The sequence below is a fragment of the Colias croceus genome, chromosome 28, assembly GCF_905220415.1.
Source record: "Colias croceus chromosome 28, ilColCroc2.1".
NCBI classification, from domain to species: Eukaryota; Metazoa; Arthropoda; class Insecta; order Lepidoptera; family Pieridae; genus Colias; species Colias croceus.
The window spans coordinates 1037643-1054352 of record NC_059564.1 but is presented as its reverse complement, the minus strand read 5'-3'; the positions used below and the strand labels follow the sequence as shown (position 1 = coordinate 1054352).

Genomic DNA, 16710 nt, shown 5'->3' with positions numbered 1-16710 from the left:
ACATCATGATGTGGTTTGGGCAGATCAATGATAAGAAATCGTTTCACGATATGGCCAATTAACGCACGGTTTTTTCATGAAATGACCAAAATTATTTGATCATATCGTAAAATAGTTACATTAATCGTTGGTAGAGGCGCTGCAAGCTCTGTGTTTATGTGATAAGATGGCGGCCGCTGGCGAAAATTAAATTATTCGCAGTTAAAAACTTCATAATTCGTTTAATAACAATATTATGAAGAAAGTCATAGCAAAGAATTTACGACGAAGAGGTACGAGTACTATGGAAAATGTGGATATCTTATATGTATTTAAGAAAAAATGCGACTTAAATAAAATAATTTAAGAAACTACTACTATATTATTATAATTGTTTGTTTTTTAAAAAGCGATCCGGTTCTGGCACTCGCCGGCCGCTGCCGCGGCACGCTCGCTTTGCTCGCTCGGCTCGTGCGTTGTTTATCAAAGTGTAACCTAACCTAACCTAACTGTTTTCTATTGCAAAAACGATTCGCTTCTGGCATTCGCCGGCCGCTGCCGCGGCACTAACTTAAATGACATTAAACCAGTTTTTAGAATATAGTTATTCTGAAATTTTTTAATATTTTATGGACTCTTTATATTTTATACGATCTGGCCAAATGTGGATGACCAAATCGTGAAACGTTGACGATTTAACGATCTGATCAAACTATGTTGGCCATTTCACGATATGCGACCATTTCGTGAAATGGCCACTCATATCATGAAATGATCAAATCTACGATATGACCACGACATATACATAATATTATAAAGGCGAAAGTTTGTAAGTATGGATGTTTGTTACTCTTTCACGTAAAAACTACTGAACCAATTACAATGAAATTAAGCACACATATAGAGGGTAACTTGGACTAACACATAGGATAGTTTTTATCCCGGAAATCCCACGGCAACGGGAACTATGCTGGTTTTCCTTTGCAAACGCGGGCGAAGCCGCGGGCGGAAATCTAGTAATCAATAATAATTTAGTTCCTAATATCTTTCTACATCAAGTTCATACAATAATGTAATTCCGATTTCTTTTCAAGGGTCACTACCTATTATAGTTCAGGATACATCGCCCATTTTTGCAAGTGACTACTATCAAGCTGATTTTCCGTTTGTAGCTTTATTTTGATGAGACACCGAATAATTTTGTGAACGAAACTCTCGATTGTGGTAGCTAACAGAGATAACAAGGATAAAATTTTTTGATTTGATGGTTCTCAAATATTTATTACGCAATTTGTAGGACAATATGTCTGTTGAATTATATAAACATTAACTAAGTGAAAATAAAAAAATCAGCTTGTTAGTAATCATTTATGATGACCTCGTTATCGATACACTTTGGAAAGGGGGACTCTTTGAACCAACCATAGATTTTGTAGGAAAAATATTTTTTCGAATAATTTAGGTAATTATCTTGAGATTGAACAAAAAAAAAAATCAGTTAGTACCTAATAAATATTTGAGAACCATCAAATCAAAAAATTTTATCCTTGTTATCTCTGTTAGCTACCACAATCGAGACTTTCGTACACGAAATTATTGGGCGTCTCATCAAAATAAAGCTACAAACGGAAAATTAGCTTGATAGTAGTCACTTGCAAAAATGGGCGATGTATCCTGAACTATTATGGTATACTATTACACAAGTACATGTCACCTTGAACAATAAAAGGCAAAGTTGGAACGTGACTAATCTGTCCACGCCTAACTAAATATTATCTATGAAGGATAGACTTTATTTGCGTATGGCAATTGTTGATATTTGTTACATATGAAAATATATGCATAACTAGCTGTGCTACGCGGTTTTACTCGCAGTGCTCCGCTCCTATTGGTTTTAGCGTGATGATATATAGCCTACTAGTGGTCCGCCCCGGCTTCGCCCGTGGTACATATTTCGCAATAAAAGGTAGCCTATGTCCTTTCTCGGGTATCAAAATATCTCCATACCAAATTTAATGCAAATTGGTTCAGTAGTTTAGGCGTGATTGAGTAACAGGCAGACAGACAGAGTTACTTTCGTATTTATAATATTAGTGTAGATAGCCTTCCTCGATAAATGGGCTATCTATCACCGACATAATTTTTCAAATCGGACCAGCTTTGTAATATTAAGTATATTATAGATAGATCCCAGAGCCGTAAGACACAACTTATTTTCTAAAAGCATATAAGTTTCGGTTCACAGTAGTCTCTAGTGTACTTTTTAATATCTGAATGTTTGTGGAGCTCTACCGGTGACACCTGCACTACCTGAGCCAAAACTAAAAAAAAGCTCTAATAAATGAACTTAATTTATTTTTAAATGTTTGATATTTTGATATTATGTTATTTAGATAACTATTAGTTATTACAATATTATATTTAATCAGTCAGACAAATTTCAATGACCAAACATCGCCTTAACACAAAAATTACTCTAACATGAGTATGACCGCGTATTACTCTTTCGCGCAAAAACTACTGAACCGATTACAGTGAAATTTAGTATGTAGGCAGCTGAAGTTCCAGAACAAGACATAGGCTACTTTTAATCCCGGAAATTCAACTGGATCGGGATACTCGGGATACTTACAAAATTACAATAGAAGTTCTATTTTTTAAATTTTACATTGTTTTTCCTATTTTATTACATACAAGATTTCCGCCCGCGGCTTCGCCCGCGTTTTCAAAGGAAAACCCGCATAGTTCCCGTTCCCGTGGGATTTCCGGGATAAAAACTCTTATGTGTTAATACAAGTTACTCTCTATGTGTGTGCTTAATTTCATTGTAATCGGTTCAGTAGAATTTGCGTGAAAAAGTAACAAACACACACACATCCTCACAAACTTTCGCATTTATAATATTAGTAGGATTCAAGTACACACTATAATATATTTTTAACTCAAAGTCAAATACATAATGTTATGAACCTTTAAAACATGATAATAAATAATAATTGTTTTTTTAAATACTTAGTTTGCTACAAAGTTATTACTCTACTATGTAAAAGTACCAAATACCACAAAATAAATACTAGTACATTCTTAGCGATAATAACCATGAATAAAGTGTTTTGTCTCACTCTAACACCATATGTATAAAAGAGACGGCAAATCGGTCTCGTAACCTAAATTCTGATATATCTATCTAATAATCTATGGCAAGTTATTCGTACAGATATTTTAAGTTACATAATACGTGTAAGGATATTTGCTAGGTATATGTTTTTTTTTTGAAGTGAAACTTCTTTAGGCGCGTTGAGAGTAAAATTTCAAGGTCGTCATGGTAATACCATCACGTCATGGAGAAAGGCGACGATTTTGGTATCTTTGAATCTTGCCAAAGAAGTTTCAGTTCTGACACGTGCGCTCGGCACACATTTATTTTTTTAATACGATCAATACGATTGTAATTTCATAGATAAATGAGTAGGTAGATATGTGAATATAGCACAGAGTATTCACAGTATAGAGACATAGGAGTACAGAGTATCTAACATACAAATTATTATAAAAAAAATATATAAGTAATCCAAAAAGTTCATGCTAACATAAATTAATTTATTTTAAATATAAATTAATTTACCTACTTTACTAACATATATCGGAATTTAACATGTATCTCTGTGTCTGGAAAAAATAATTTAAAAAACGTGCTTTTTTGTAAGAACCAAATAACAAATCATATTTTTCAACAAAAATTCGCGGGCGTATTAAAATCCGTTTGCAAAATATTCCTTTCACATTAATATATAACGAGTTTAACCAATGCCCACCTACAAGGAAGACTTGTATAATGTCAGCAGGCCTTAAAAATCTCACGAACGACCAGTTTAATAAGACCTCTTAGTCATTCATCTGTACTCTTTTTAACACACTTTTATTAGCTTCATCTGTATGTTTAACCGACTCCCTTAGACTCGATTTTGACCCACTTTTAAGGGAGATTTAATCCAAACTTTATATTATACTCGTCAAGAATCGGTAACAATCGGTAAATTCATGAGTTTAAGCGTATTTTTTTAACTATTAAGTATTATTGATTCGATTTAATAGCTGCAGCACCCGGTTTTACTTTACCGAAATTAGCATTTGTGGGACTATTATATATCTCTGTGCTAAGTTTTATCAAGATCGGTTCAGTAATTTTGGCCTGAAAGAGTAGAGAAACATCTTCACAAAATAAAGTTTATAATAGATGGTAATCTAGAAGCATTGTTCCCGTATGAAGAGTAGTGCAGATTTCATCTTATCCTTTTTCTCAATTTTATCTTAGTCTGCACAGCTGTTTTTGCGTGACAGAATAACAAATCTTCACAAATTTTCACTCATACAATAGTAGTAAAACATGATTTTTTTCAATTTACAGTCTTCTTAAAAGCTATTTTAAGGCACAGCTTGCTTATAAATATACTTACTAAGTTACACAGCTCAACTTAATTTGGTTATCTACAACCTCGTATTCACTTAGCAAGTACTCGACCTTCTGTCAAATAACATATTTACTTATGTAACGATAAACAAGTGCTAGCTTAGATTATGTAACTTAAGGTTGTGTTAAACAACCTTATGTTCTAAGTATTACCTATGTATTACATGATTTCCTGTTATCGATGTTTATTACGAGAATAAAATGGGTGGATGTTTGTTACTCTTTCACGCAAAAATGGCTGGTCAGGGCTGAATGAAATTAAACATGAAGAGATAGAGCTTATGTGGACTTCTTTTTATTATGATGTTTTTCAATTAAATATTTTATTTATTACTGACATCTATTTTGCCCTAAAACACCTCTATCTGGTGAAAATCTCATTAAAATCAGTTCACCAGACGATTGCTATGATAGACAGACGGATAATTAAAATGCAGAAATAGTTAAAATAAATAAATTTGAGCTCTATTTAAAAAACATTGTAACATATACTATCTATGTAACAATTCAAACCGAACGCCTAGTTCCATATAATATATTATCTGTAAACGAACATAAATTGCTCACAAATCACAATAGTATTCCAAATCGCTTCCATTCATACAAATGTAAGGTCACATGACGTCATGGTGACATCATCTAAGGTTGTCGAGCTAGGTTCATCTGAACTAACCACGGATTAGTAATTATACAAATAGTTAATATGCTGATAATTTATTTATACTATGGTTTTATAATAAACAGAAAAGCAGACATATAGACTGACCTGGTTGGTAGTGATCCTGCCTTTCAAGCCAGACTTCGTGGGTTCGATTCCCACCCGGAGCAAATATTTGTGTGATGATGAATGTTTGCTCTGTATCTGGGTGTTAATTATCTATATTAAATATTTATTTTAAATTATACATATATGTATGTTTACCAGCCATCTGGTTTCCATAACACAAGCGAAAGCTTATAAATTTAAGGGATCAGATCGTGCCGTGTGTGAAAATTGTACTGAAATATTTATTTATTTATATTATAGGCAATAATTCAGTGGTCCAGTCCTTCTGCGAATCAATTCAATTGAGAAAAATATTGTACATATTATGTTACACCAAATTTGATATATTATGTGTTGATAACTGGAAAATACAAAAGAAATGTAAGTACTTAAAAAAACACACAAAACCTGCGATCAAGCCTTAAAAAATAGAGTATAAAAATTAAACGATTCTTTAGTCACAGAACAATAAAAAAAACTTGCTCTGAGAATGTGCTGTTATTTTTTATTATTCAAATAAGTATGTACCGTGGGACATTACATTGACCGTTTTGACGTCCCCCAAACCTTTAATAAACCATTTTATAATGACAGAGTACAAAGGCTTTTGTTAATTACATATATTATAAAGCTGAAGAGTTTGTTTGTTTGAACGCTTTAATCTCAAGAACTACTGATGCGATTTGAAAAATTCTTTCAGTGTTAGATAGCCCATTTATCGAGGAAGGATTTATAGGCTATATATCATCATAAAGAGCAATAGGAGCGGAGCAATGCGGGTAAAACCACGAGGCACAGCTAGTCATTTATAAATCTATAAATACATATTAATATGTATTATGTTTTCAATGTAAAGTTATGCGACTTATAAGCAGGTTTTTAAAAATTCCGGATTATGGCGTGATCCGAAATAAGTTTAACAATTTTTTGTTCGTTTTGGTGGTTTGAATTAAAATTATCGTTAACAAATGAATCCAATATTTATTTGTCCCTTTTAAATAAAATAAAACTAGTGACGAGAGAACTTATCAAGAGAAATATTAAAGAAGAATTAGAAGGAAGATAACAAGAGGCGTAATATAGGTAGTAAAATTTCTTATTTTGAAATAGAAATAGTAGAGATTAATAAAAACTTAACACAGCCCGTGGCTTCGCTTACAAGATGCAAACGTACTTCATCTTTCCTTATCCTTAAAAACTATGCGATCTTTTCGATTTTCTGTCATTTTATAACAAACTTAACCTCTTTATTAAATAAGTTGTGTCCCCTTTAAAATTATTGTAGAGCCTGACTAACCTTCTCTGCCGATACCATTGATTCGTCTCTCTTAGGTTCAAATCTAGGACTTTTATAAAGATAAAGCAGTAATAAAAATAGTTCTATTTATGTTAATAACTTTTTTTATGTAGACATAGAGGCTATTAAAGATGGAGCCATGCGGGCAGACTGAACGACCTTGACTTGAGGTCATTGCTTTGTTTAGTAAAACTAGACCTTATTCCGACGCTTATAAAGTTCTTTTTTCCATGTACTATATTCTAGACTCTTTGCTTCGATATTGTATTACGATAATACACCTTAACTTTAAGGAAATTGAGTACAATTTTGTGTGAACACATTTATCGCACTATAATGTGTTACTGTTTTAGATTTCATGTTAAAAAGACATAAAAATGTAGCGAATACTTTTAAATCCACACTTATTGCAAATTATCTCTGTCTTACTGAATCTTTTAAATGCTTTGACATTTTTTGATTCAACTAGCTGGAAAAATTGGGAGGAAAACTTATAGGTAGATAGATCGTATGCAACTCATCTATACTAATATTATAAAGCTGAAGAGTTTGTTTGTTTGTTTGAACGCGCTAATCTCGGAAGCTACTGGTCCAATTTGAAAAATTCTTTCGGTGTTAGATAGCCCATTTATCGAGGAAGGCTATAGAGTATAGGCTATATATATCATCACGCTAAGACCAACAAGAGCGGAGCAATGCGGGTGAAACCGCGCGGCACAGCTAGTACTGCATAAACCAATTCAGTATCGGAATTCGGAAACCTAAATGAAATTTCCTACATATATAAGACTAGCTGTTCCCCGCGGTTTCACCCGCATTGCTCCGCTCCTGTTGGTCTTCGTGATAATATATAGCCTATACTCTATAATCTATAGCCTTCCTCGATAAATGGGCTATCTAACACCGAAAGAATTTTTCAAATCGGACCAGTAGTTCCCGAGATTAGCGCGTTCAAACAAACAAACAAACTCTTCAGCTTTATAATATTAGTACAGATTCTGTAGGTACTAAAAAACCACGTCTCATAAAGAAGATGACATAATACACCCATTACCATAGAGCCTTCGCATGTTATTCGCGTTACAAGGAAGTGGACACGAGGAAAATATACTCAAGGTTTAGATGTAAGGTTCTATTGAAAGTTGAAACTAGCTGTTCCCGCGGCTTCACTCATGTAGACATGTATACAATTTAGTACAGATATAGATTATTCAGACTATAATATATATCTGTAATAATTTGCAAACAAATTCAGCTTTTTCAATTTCAGAAATACGCGTATTCACGATTCAGAACAACCAAATTATAATAATACTAGCGGTCCGCCCCAGCTTCGCCCGTGGTACATATTAACGTTTTCTCTACATAAGAACCATCCTCGTACTTCAAGGAATATAATAAAAAAAGAATTATCGAAATCGGTTCAGCCGTTCTCGAGTTATGGAATTACAACGAAAAGTGGCATTGATTTTTATATATTAGAAGATAGTATGGCAGATCGTATTCTGTCTTTACATGACATGCCGAAAATATTAATTCATTTATTCTATTTCCACATGTGGTTAAATGGCTAATCTATCCCTACGATAAAATTCATCAAAATCTGTTCAGCCGTTCCCGCTAACAAAATTACAACATACAGTTCATCATAGTTACATTCTTGACAATAGTAGGTCAAGATGTCAGTTCAGAAACACTTTTTATTAATTATATGTAACGTAAACAATTATTAGTTGAGAAATGTAAACAAAAAATGTTCATAAAACTATTTATACAGATAACTATTACAATTAAGCAATGTTAAACAAACTGTTTAATATTTGTTTGCATTAAAACAGCTTTTAAACGAAAGTAGAACGCACTTGTCGGGGACTATCTACATTTGTCCGGTATTATTATATTACGCATACATTTATGTAAAAAAAAAGTTTAAAATAATATGTAGGTAGGTATTATTTTTTAATTTTTTTTTCGACGCTGTATTATGTATATCTACTTTGTAAATAACTATTTAACTAATATACGGTACCTTTTAATTTCTTATTTTTACTTATGTGTTTTACATTAAATACGTGTAATACTTAATATTACATATAATACAGCTTTATTATCTATAACAATAAATTTAGTATATAGGTAGCGGAAGACCCAGAATAAGACATAGGCCACTTTTATCCCGAAAATCCCACAGGAACGGGAACTAAGCGGCATTTTTTTGACAACATGGGCGGAAATCTAGTAATACAGTATGAACAATAACAACACACATCATTTTATAAAACCCCTAATTCTTAACGTTATCGATTTCCATCGTACGATCAAATGCGTATAAATGTATCGAGTACCAATCATTGCGTAACCTCTGACACAACCCGGTGTGGCGAGGCCTCATTACTTGAGAGACATAGAGCTGTACATTACATATAGATTAAAAGCTGTATTATGCGGGTTATAACTTATAACCTACTTACCATTGCTTGACCGCCTCCTTGGTATCTAAACTAATATTAGTTTGTTTGTTTGTTTGAACGCGCTAATCTCAGGAACTACTAGTCCGATTTGAAAAATATCATCTATAGGCTTATAAATCATCACGTTATGAACAATAGGAGCGGAGCAACGCGGGTGAAATTGCGGAGCACAGCTAGTGTATATTAAAAGATGTATTATATGCGGGGTATAACCTACTTGCCATGGCTTGACCGCCTCCTTGTTACAATAGATAACGCCTGAGCATAGTACCTGGGGAATGTGTGTTCAATTCCCGATATAAATACACTGCCAAAAATACTGTGTCGAATGTCGATCTAGACACAAAAGGATGATAACCTACTTGTTCGTTAAGAAAATTGAACATTGAAACAGATGCTTCCATAAAATAGTTAAGAAATAGGTTCATAATAACTTTTAATGATTGCTATTCTTATGTTATATAATAGTCTAATTGAATACCTACATACATACATTGTAAGCCTGTTTATCTATATCTGTATATATGTTCTGTTTAGCTTCTCTCTTAGTTAAAATGACAAATATTATCAAATCAATGACTTTATCAGCAAGTCGTGACCCTTAGTGTCTAAAAAAATATACTATAATATTATCGTTCTTGTATTATCGATTTATTTATTTAAACATTTAATATCTTTGTTTCAGGCCTAACAATGTGGAGGCTGGTTTTAACAGCAGCGCTGTTAGCGACCGCGCGGTCAAAACAGTTACCATCTAATTCAGGTAAATATTATAAAGTAAATCAATAAAATAAAACAAATATTTAGTGCCTAAATATTAAATATATATTATTAAGCCATTGCATAGCTTCTATCGCGGGCCTTGAGCGCGGGGACCGAATCGAGAAATTCCGTAACGAAAAAACCTCACGCTCCCCACTCATGGCATAGCATGCAATAGCTTTATCGCGGCAGTCCCCTCGTTTTTTTTGTTTCACAAACAAAACCCTACACTCTATTTTAAGTATTATTATAAAGCTGAAGAGTTTGTTTGTTTGTTTGAACGCACTAATCTCAGGAGATACTGGTCCGATTTGAAAAAAAAATTCGATGTTAGATAGCCCATTTATCGAGGAAGGCTATAAGGCTATATATCATCACACTAACACCAACAGGAGCGGAGCCACGCGGGTGAAACCGTGAAGTGCAGCTAGTAATAAATAAGAATAACTTCACTTCATGTTTATTTAATTCAATAAAAGTGTAACAATTAGTTTTTTAAGTTCTTTCTTTTTTTAGCTTTTTTATGTTTTTTTTTTTGTTATATTGTGTGGCATATCGTTAAATGACAATAAATTACTTTCTTTCTTTCTTTCATTAAAAAAAACTATATTAGGTATATGGTCCTTGAATTAAAAAGAATAATACCAAAAGCTTAAACTTAAGCTTTTAAAATCAATAAAGTAGAATTATTTAAATAGCTTCATAAAACTGTCCTTTGAACCGATATATAAATTCCTTAAATTATTCCCGTAAGCGACTCATAAAATAATAATAAAAACTACCGTTATGTTCGTGTCGGATGAGGTGACCAAAAAATATTATAAAATTTAATCTTTAAAACGTGGGACACGGGCCTCCAATGAGGGTACACCGTAGAGGCCATAATCCACCACGCTGGCCAAGTGCGGGCAGATGTCACATATTATTGAACTTTTTGTAAATGCCGGTTTCATCACTGTGCTCATCACTTTTTTGCAGATACATAAGAAATAAATTGTTTAAGAATTTCATCGAGATAAGTAGTTATATATCTTCATTTAATAATTCTCTTGAAATACAAATCCTTCTTAAAAAAAACGATTAAACGAATTTTTCTGTAACTATGGACTAATAGTGCTTGTTTTATGATTACTAGCTGCGCTCCGCGGTTTCACCCGCGTGGCTCCGCTCCTGTTGGTCTTAGCGTGATGATAATATATAGCCTTCCTTGATGAATCTATCTAACACCGAAAGAATTTTTCAAATCGGACCATCGTCCCTGAGATTAGCGCGTTCAAACAAACATACAAACAAACTCTTCAGCTTTATAATATTAGTATAGATTAAATAAGTCTGTGCTGCATTAACATGTACTTTAAACCGTCATTAAGAGTCTGAGCTATCTAAAATCATCCATGCCTAATAATAATAAAATATATCCTTTTTTATCTATACATAATATAATAAATCTGTAGAAGGGTCAATTCTGTACATTGAAAATATTGAAAAAATAAATACCAGGGGGTGTTACTGGATCGATACCAAACCCAAATATGTGATTAAAAAAATTTTTGTCTGTCTGTCTGTCTGTCTGTCTGTCTGTCTGTCTGTCTGTCTGTATGTGAAGGCATCACGTGAAAACTAGCGGTTCGATTTCGATGAAACTTGGTATAATTATACCTTATTATCCTGGGCGTAAAATAGGATACTTTTTATCCTGGAAAAATACGTAGAAAAAAATTAATCTTAATTTTTCAGTTTTATCCATAGACGTTGTTCCGTAGAACCGCGAACACACGTTGCGTATTATTATAGGCCTAACCTTATTTGGGAATTGGGTCCAATAGACATTTATAAGATGTTATTGTCAGAGGTCTCAAAATGGAGAAATAAACCATCCACGCGAAGACCGACATCCGCGCGGACGGAGTCGCGGGTGGAAGCTAGTATTATTAATAAATGCGAAAGTTTGTGAGGATAGATGTTTGTTACTCTTTCACGAAAATACTATTAAACCGATTACAATGAAATTTGGTATGTAGATAGCTGAAGACCCAGAATAAGAGACGTACTTTTTATCCCGGAAATCTCACAGGAACGGAAACCATGTGTTTTTTCTCTGAAAACGGGGGCGAAAATTTAGTCTTGCTGTAAAACTTTAACATACACATTATAACATCATCAAAGCTATCTAAAACTACACAGATATACACAGCTAGACCACAGCTAATGACCATACATAGTGACCAGCAAACCAGTCCTTAATGACAAAATAGTCCACAAATAGACACAAAAAGACGCATTGTGATATTCCAATACGAAGGTGGTTGGGGTCAACGCTCCGGCGCCAAGAATTTTAAGGCTATGTTCATTGATGACAGGAGTGGTGGACGGAGTTTATATTTTTGTCCTTTATAATGCAATCTGACAGGAATAGGAACATTGACGTTCCTATTCCTGTCGGATTCGAATCGAATTTGATTAATTCGACATCAATCAAAATATGAACTAATGCACTCAAACTTAAATAATTTTGTATTTACTCTATGCTTATGTGTTTACATAATGTAAACACATGTGTGTGTGTGTGTGTTTACATATGTAAATTACATTATCATTAAATAAATATTAACAATATTATGTTGAAAAAACTCTTAGAAAAGTTTATTCATCAACTAGTATGATATTATATAATCTGTGTTCCTAAAATTAAAATAAACTATAGATAGGTACATTTCAGCCTTATTTAAATCGCTTCAGCTTATAACCTTACCCGCTCCGCTCACCACCAACTGCTTAGTGGCTATTTCATATTCTCGACTTGTATTTTTGTTTATCACGAGTTGAATCGTTATGCATACTGGTTGATACCGTTGCAATGCACCACGCTATGTTATGTGTATGATTGGAATTACGTAGGTATATATTTAACAGCTTCTTATTAGCGGATTCATTTTATTACCAAAAATCTGGTTTTTAATAGGTATTAATAATTATTTTGGTAATTTTTTTTCTGTATTTTGCGCTACCACGCGAAAAGTAGTTGGATAAATAAATATTTGAGTTTGTGTTTAGTAGATATTTGAGTGTTATTTATTGATGTGTCTTTGAAATATCTATGAAAAACTAACATAGTTCTAACTCAGCCATCTATTGCAACTAGACTTATTTTCAGAAGTCTTTTTGAAACGTCATAATACATGATCATCAATTTAGTTACATATATAAAATAAAGTCTGGAAATTGCGATAATTGTACAATTTTTAATTTGTTGAATTTGATTCGTCAAAACATTTTAAAAATTCGAAATGAGATAAAAAAACAAGAGTAAAATACGTTAGAAAACTTTAATAAGTATGAATTCCTTTATTTGGTTGATTGTTTCAAAATAACATACTTGTTTTAAAAAGGTAAACTGTTTTAAAAGAAAAAAGCTCAGCACTTATTTATAAAATATATCTTCAATCTAAAATCTTCATACTGTCGCATACAAAATATAGTTGCCTACTAAAGAATTCAACGCGTTTCAACCATAATTTCTTATAACAGAAATCTTCGTCGCTTGTCCTGTCTTCTATCTGTATAAATTAAAAGGAGAAAAATATATATAGAACACATACGTTATATATATAATATATTATAATTTGGATTAACATAAAAGACATCGCGGACGAAGCTGTTGGCTAAAGCTCGAATGTGCAATGTGTTATCATGATGACCAATATACGTTTTTATTTAAGTTAAATTTGTTTTCAATTTTATTTATTTCTTAAATATGAATAAATATATTGTCGCTATGGTCTAAAATATGTTAAATGTTCGGTTTTTTAGGCATAAATCTTACTTTAATTATATGTATTTTAAAAGTGAAGACTTTGTTGAATTCAGAAAAGTGAGGGTATAATCATTCTAGTACATTAAATATTATGTGTAAAAGCTATCATAAATAGAAATTTTCTTTATTTTTTACATAAGAGTTAAACATTTACAATTTGACATTTTAAGTCAAAGATTTAAAAAAATATTCATCTCGAGACGATCCGTGGCTCAACTAATATTCTTCAATGTATAGTTTTTTACAACTGTCTTTATATTTTTTTTTATTTTTCACAGAATTACCGAGCACATCAATAGCATCCATAACCGAAACGACCACCGAATGGCCGGGTGCGATCGCACCGCTCGACACGCTCGCAGTCGCGTGCGAGAAGGACAACATGCATGTTACTATCTCGCTCGCTACTAACCATGCGAATAGGTGAGTGGCTAACGTTTAGATAAAGTGAATGAGTGGCTAACGTTTAGAATATGTTATTGTTTAACGTTTAGAATAATATTTGAATTAGTGGATTAGAATACGTTGTTGTTTTAAACATAACATTGCCTTTTTGTCAAATGTAGAATTCTCTATAATCAACCTACAATACTTATTAATAGTATTCCAGTTCGTAATAAATAAATAAATAATTATTATCCTGAACTAAAATAAGAAGCGGTTGCGATTTCTTTCTTTATAAATTACCGCTAGACTACTTAACCAATTGTATAGATAATAACTATGTTCTACTTAGTAAAAAAACTTTACTTCTACCTACATTTAGTAAACAATTAAAAATGCTAATTCTAAATGTTTCGCTTGACTCACAGACTCACAGCTAGAATACAATGGTGAGTTAACTTGAAACATGTTATTACTAAACAGTTATTTGACTTGGCCATGAAAATTGAGATTTAATGTGTAATAAGTTTAGTGTAGAACACATAGATAAAAAATATATTAAAACATAATATTTCGAGATACTTTTCTGATATATATTGCTATGCAATTTTATTTTAAAATCTAATCTAATCTAATCTAATTTCTAATATATTATAAAGGCGAAAGTTTGTATGGATGTATGGATGTTTGTTACTCTTTCACGTAAAAACTACTGAACCGACTACAATGAAATTTAGCACACATATAGAGGGTAACTTGGATTAACAGATAGGGTAGTTTTTATCCCGGAAATCCCACGGGAACGGGAACTATGCGGGTTTACCTTTGCAAACGCGGGCGAAGCCGCGGGCGGAAATCTAGTATACAATAAGAATACGTAGACATACATATTTTCACTGACTTAATTCGTCTAAAATTGCAAGTAGGTATTATCAGAAGAGAAATAATAAGATTTCAGTCATTATTGCATATATTATTTACAATTATATAATTGAACTTATCTTTTCCTCATATCAGATCTTTTTTTAACCGACTTCAAAAAAAAGGTCTTCTAATGAAAACCTTAAAAATCTACTAACAACATAATATTTAATTTATCCTCCTAACCATACCTACTATAAACTACATTAGGTAAATAAATCACGCTTTAAACCCGTTTATTCCAGTATATACGACTCGTTCAACGGGATAGTGTACCCGGCTGGCCTGGGCTCAAATTCCACGTGTTTACGAGAGTACGTGTCAGCGAGGGGGGATCTACAGTACACCCTGCCGCTTAAGGGGTGTAACACTATGAGTACTGATAATGTGAGTATACATTTTTATTATAAAGAACAATAATCTCAGGAACTACTGGTCCGATTTGAAAAATTCTTTCGGTGTCAGATAGCCCATTTATCGAGGAAGGTTATAGACTATATATCATCACCCTAAGACAACAGGAGCTGAGCAATGCGGGTGAAACCGCGGAGCACAGCTAGTGTATAATGAAGGCGTAAATAAATTAAAACAACATAAATCTGTGTCAAAATTGCAACGAAAAGCATGACTAACTAATTATAAAAAATAGGAAATGATTTTTATTAGAGGTAGGGAAATAAATTATCTCTCTGTCGTTAAAATATTCAAATGTATTTAATATTAATAAAAATCCATGAGTCAACGGAGCTACCGTTAAAACCGCCTGAATAAAATAATATCTTTAAAAATGAATCGCCAAATGTGTTGCTAAGCGCAAACCTCGAGAACGGCTGAACCGATTTCGTTAATTCTTATTTTCATAATATTCCTTGAAGTTCCACCACGGGTGAAGCCAGGGTGGCCCGTTTATTAGTATAAAATACAATTAAAATATTTATTTCAACTGGTTTAGTGCGTTAAAATTACTTTTTTAACTTGTATATAGTTAGTAAGTAATCATAATCTTTTTGACATAAAAAAATACTACTGTAAAGAAACTTGCTATATATCGTATGGAAGCTCCTACATTAAAAAGTAATTTATACGCACTAAACCGTAAAAAATTATAGAAAATTATGTCCAAGCGTCTAAAAAGCAGCAGACCCTAACCAAAGGGTCCAGGACTAAACAATGGGGAGGTGACGTCATATCCGTTAACAATTTGGAAGGAAGTCAATGTGTGCTGTGAATTCATAATCGATATCGATTGGAACATTGATTATTATCGGAATAAGCGGAATAGAAATTGGCCAAGTGCGAGTCGGGTTCGCGAAATTGAGGGTTCCTTACCAATAAAATAACAATACAATTGTTCACCCATCCAATTTATGATCGTGTTAAACGTTGCTTAACTTCGATTTTTAAGCTATTGCATAGCTTTTATCTCAGACTTTGAGCGCGGCGACCGAATGTAAAAATTCCGTAACGAAAATACCTAACACCCCTCACTCCAACCGGCACAGTGATGCGGCAGTCCTCGAGTGCCACACGTATTTTTTTTTTATAATTTGTTGTTAGCGATAACAGAAATAAATCATCTCTGAAAATTTCACCTGCTTAGGAACCGATACAGCCTATTGTGACAGATAAATAGACAAACAAACGGACACTGAACAGTGCTGTCTCAAATAGAGTAATAGAGTTCCGTTTAACCGTTTGACGTTTGTGTACGGAACCCTAAAAACACTTTAATAAATAACGCTGGCTTTAACGAAGAAAGGTATCTAATAAATTTCTTTTATTTCGTTCAAAAACCATACCATCGAAAAGTTATCGAACTTTTACCAAACGAAAAAGGAAACCAAT

At 32.8% G+C, this 16710-nt stretch overlaps 1 protein-coding gene across 1 annotated transcript in view; it reads left to right on the top strand.

Moving 5' to 3' along the window:
- The window catches only part of LOC123704017, a 41478-nt gene that overhangs the window by 12390 nt on the left and 12378 nt on the right, over positions 1–16710 (top strand). Inside the window, exons 2-4 of the mRNA XM_045652262.1 lie at positions 9670–9747; positions 13839–13983; positions 15111–15252. Coding sequence (XP_045508218.1) covers positions 9678–9747; positions 13839–13983; positions 15111–15252 — 357 coding nt within the window. The 5' untranslated portion in view covers positions 9670–9677. The remainder of the gene's footprint in view (positions 1–9669; positions 9748–13838; positions 13984–15110; positions 15253–16710) is intronic.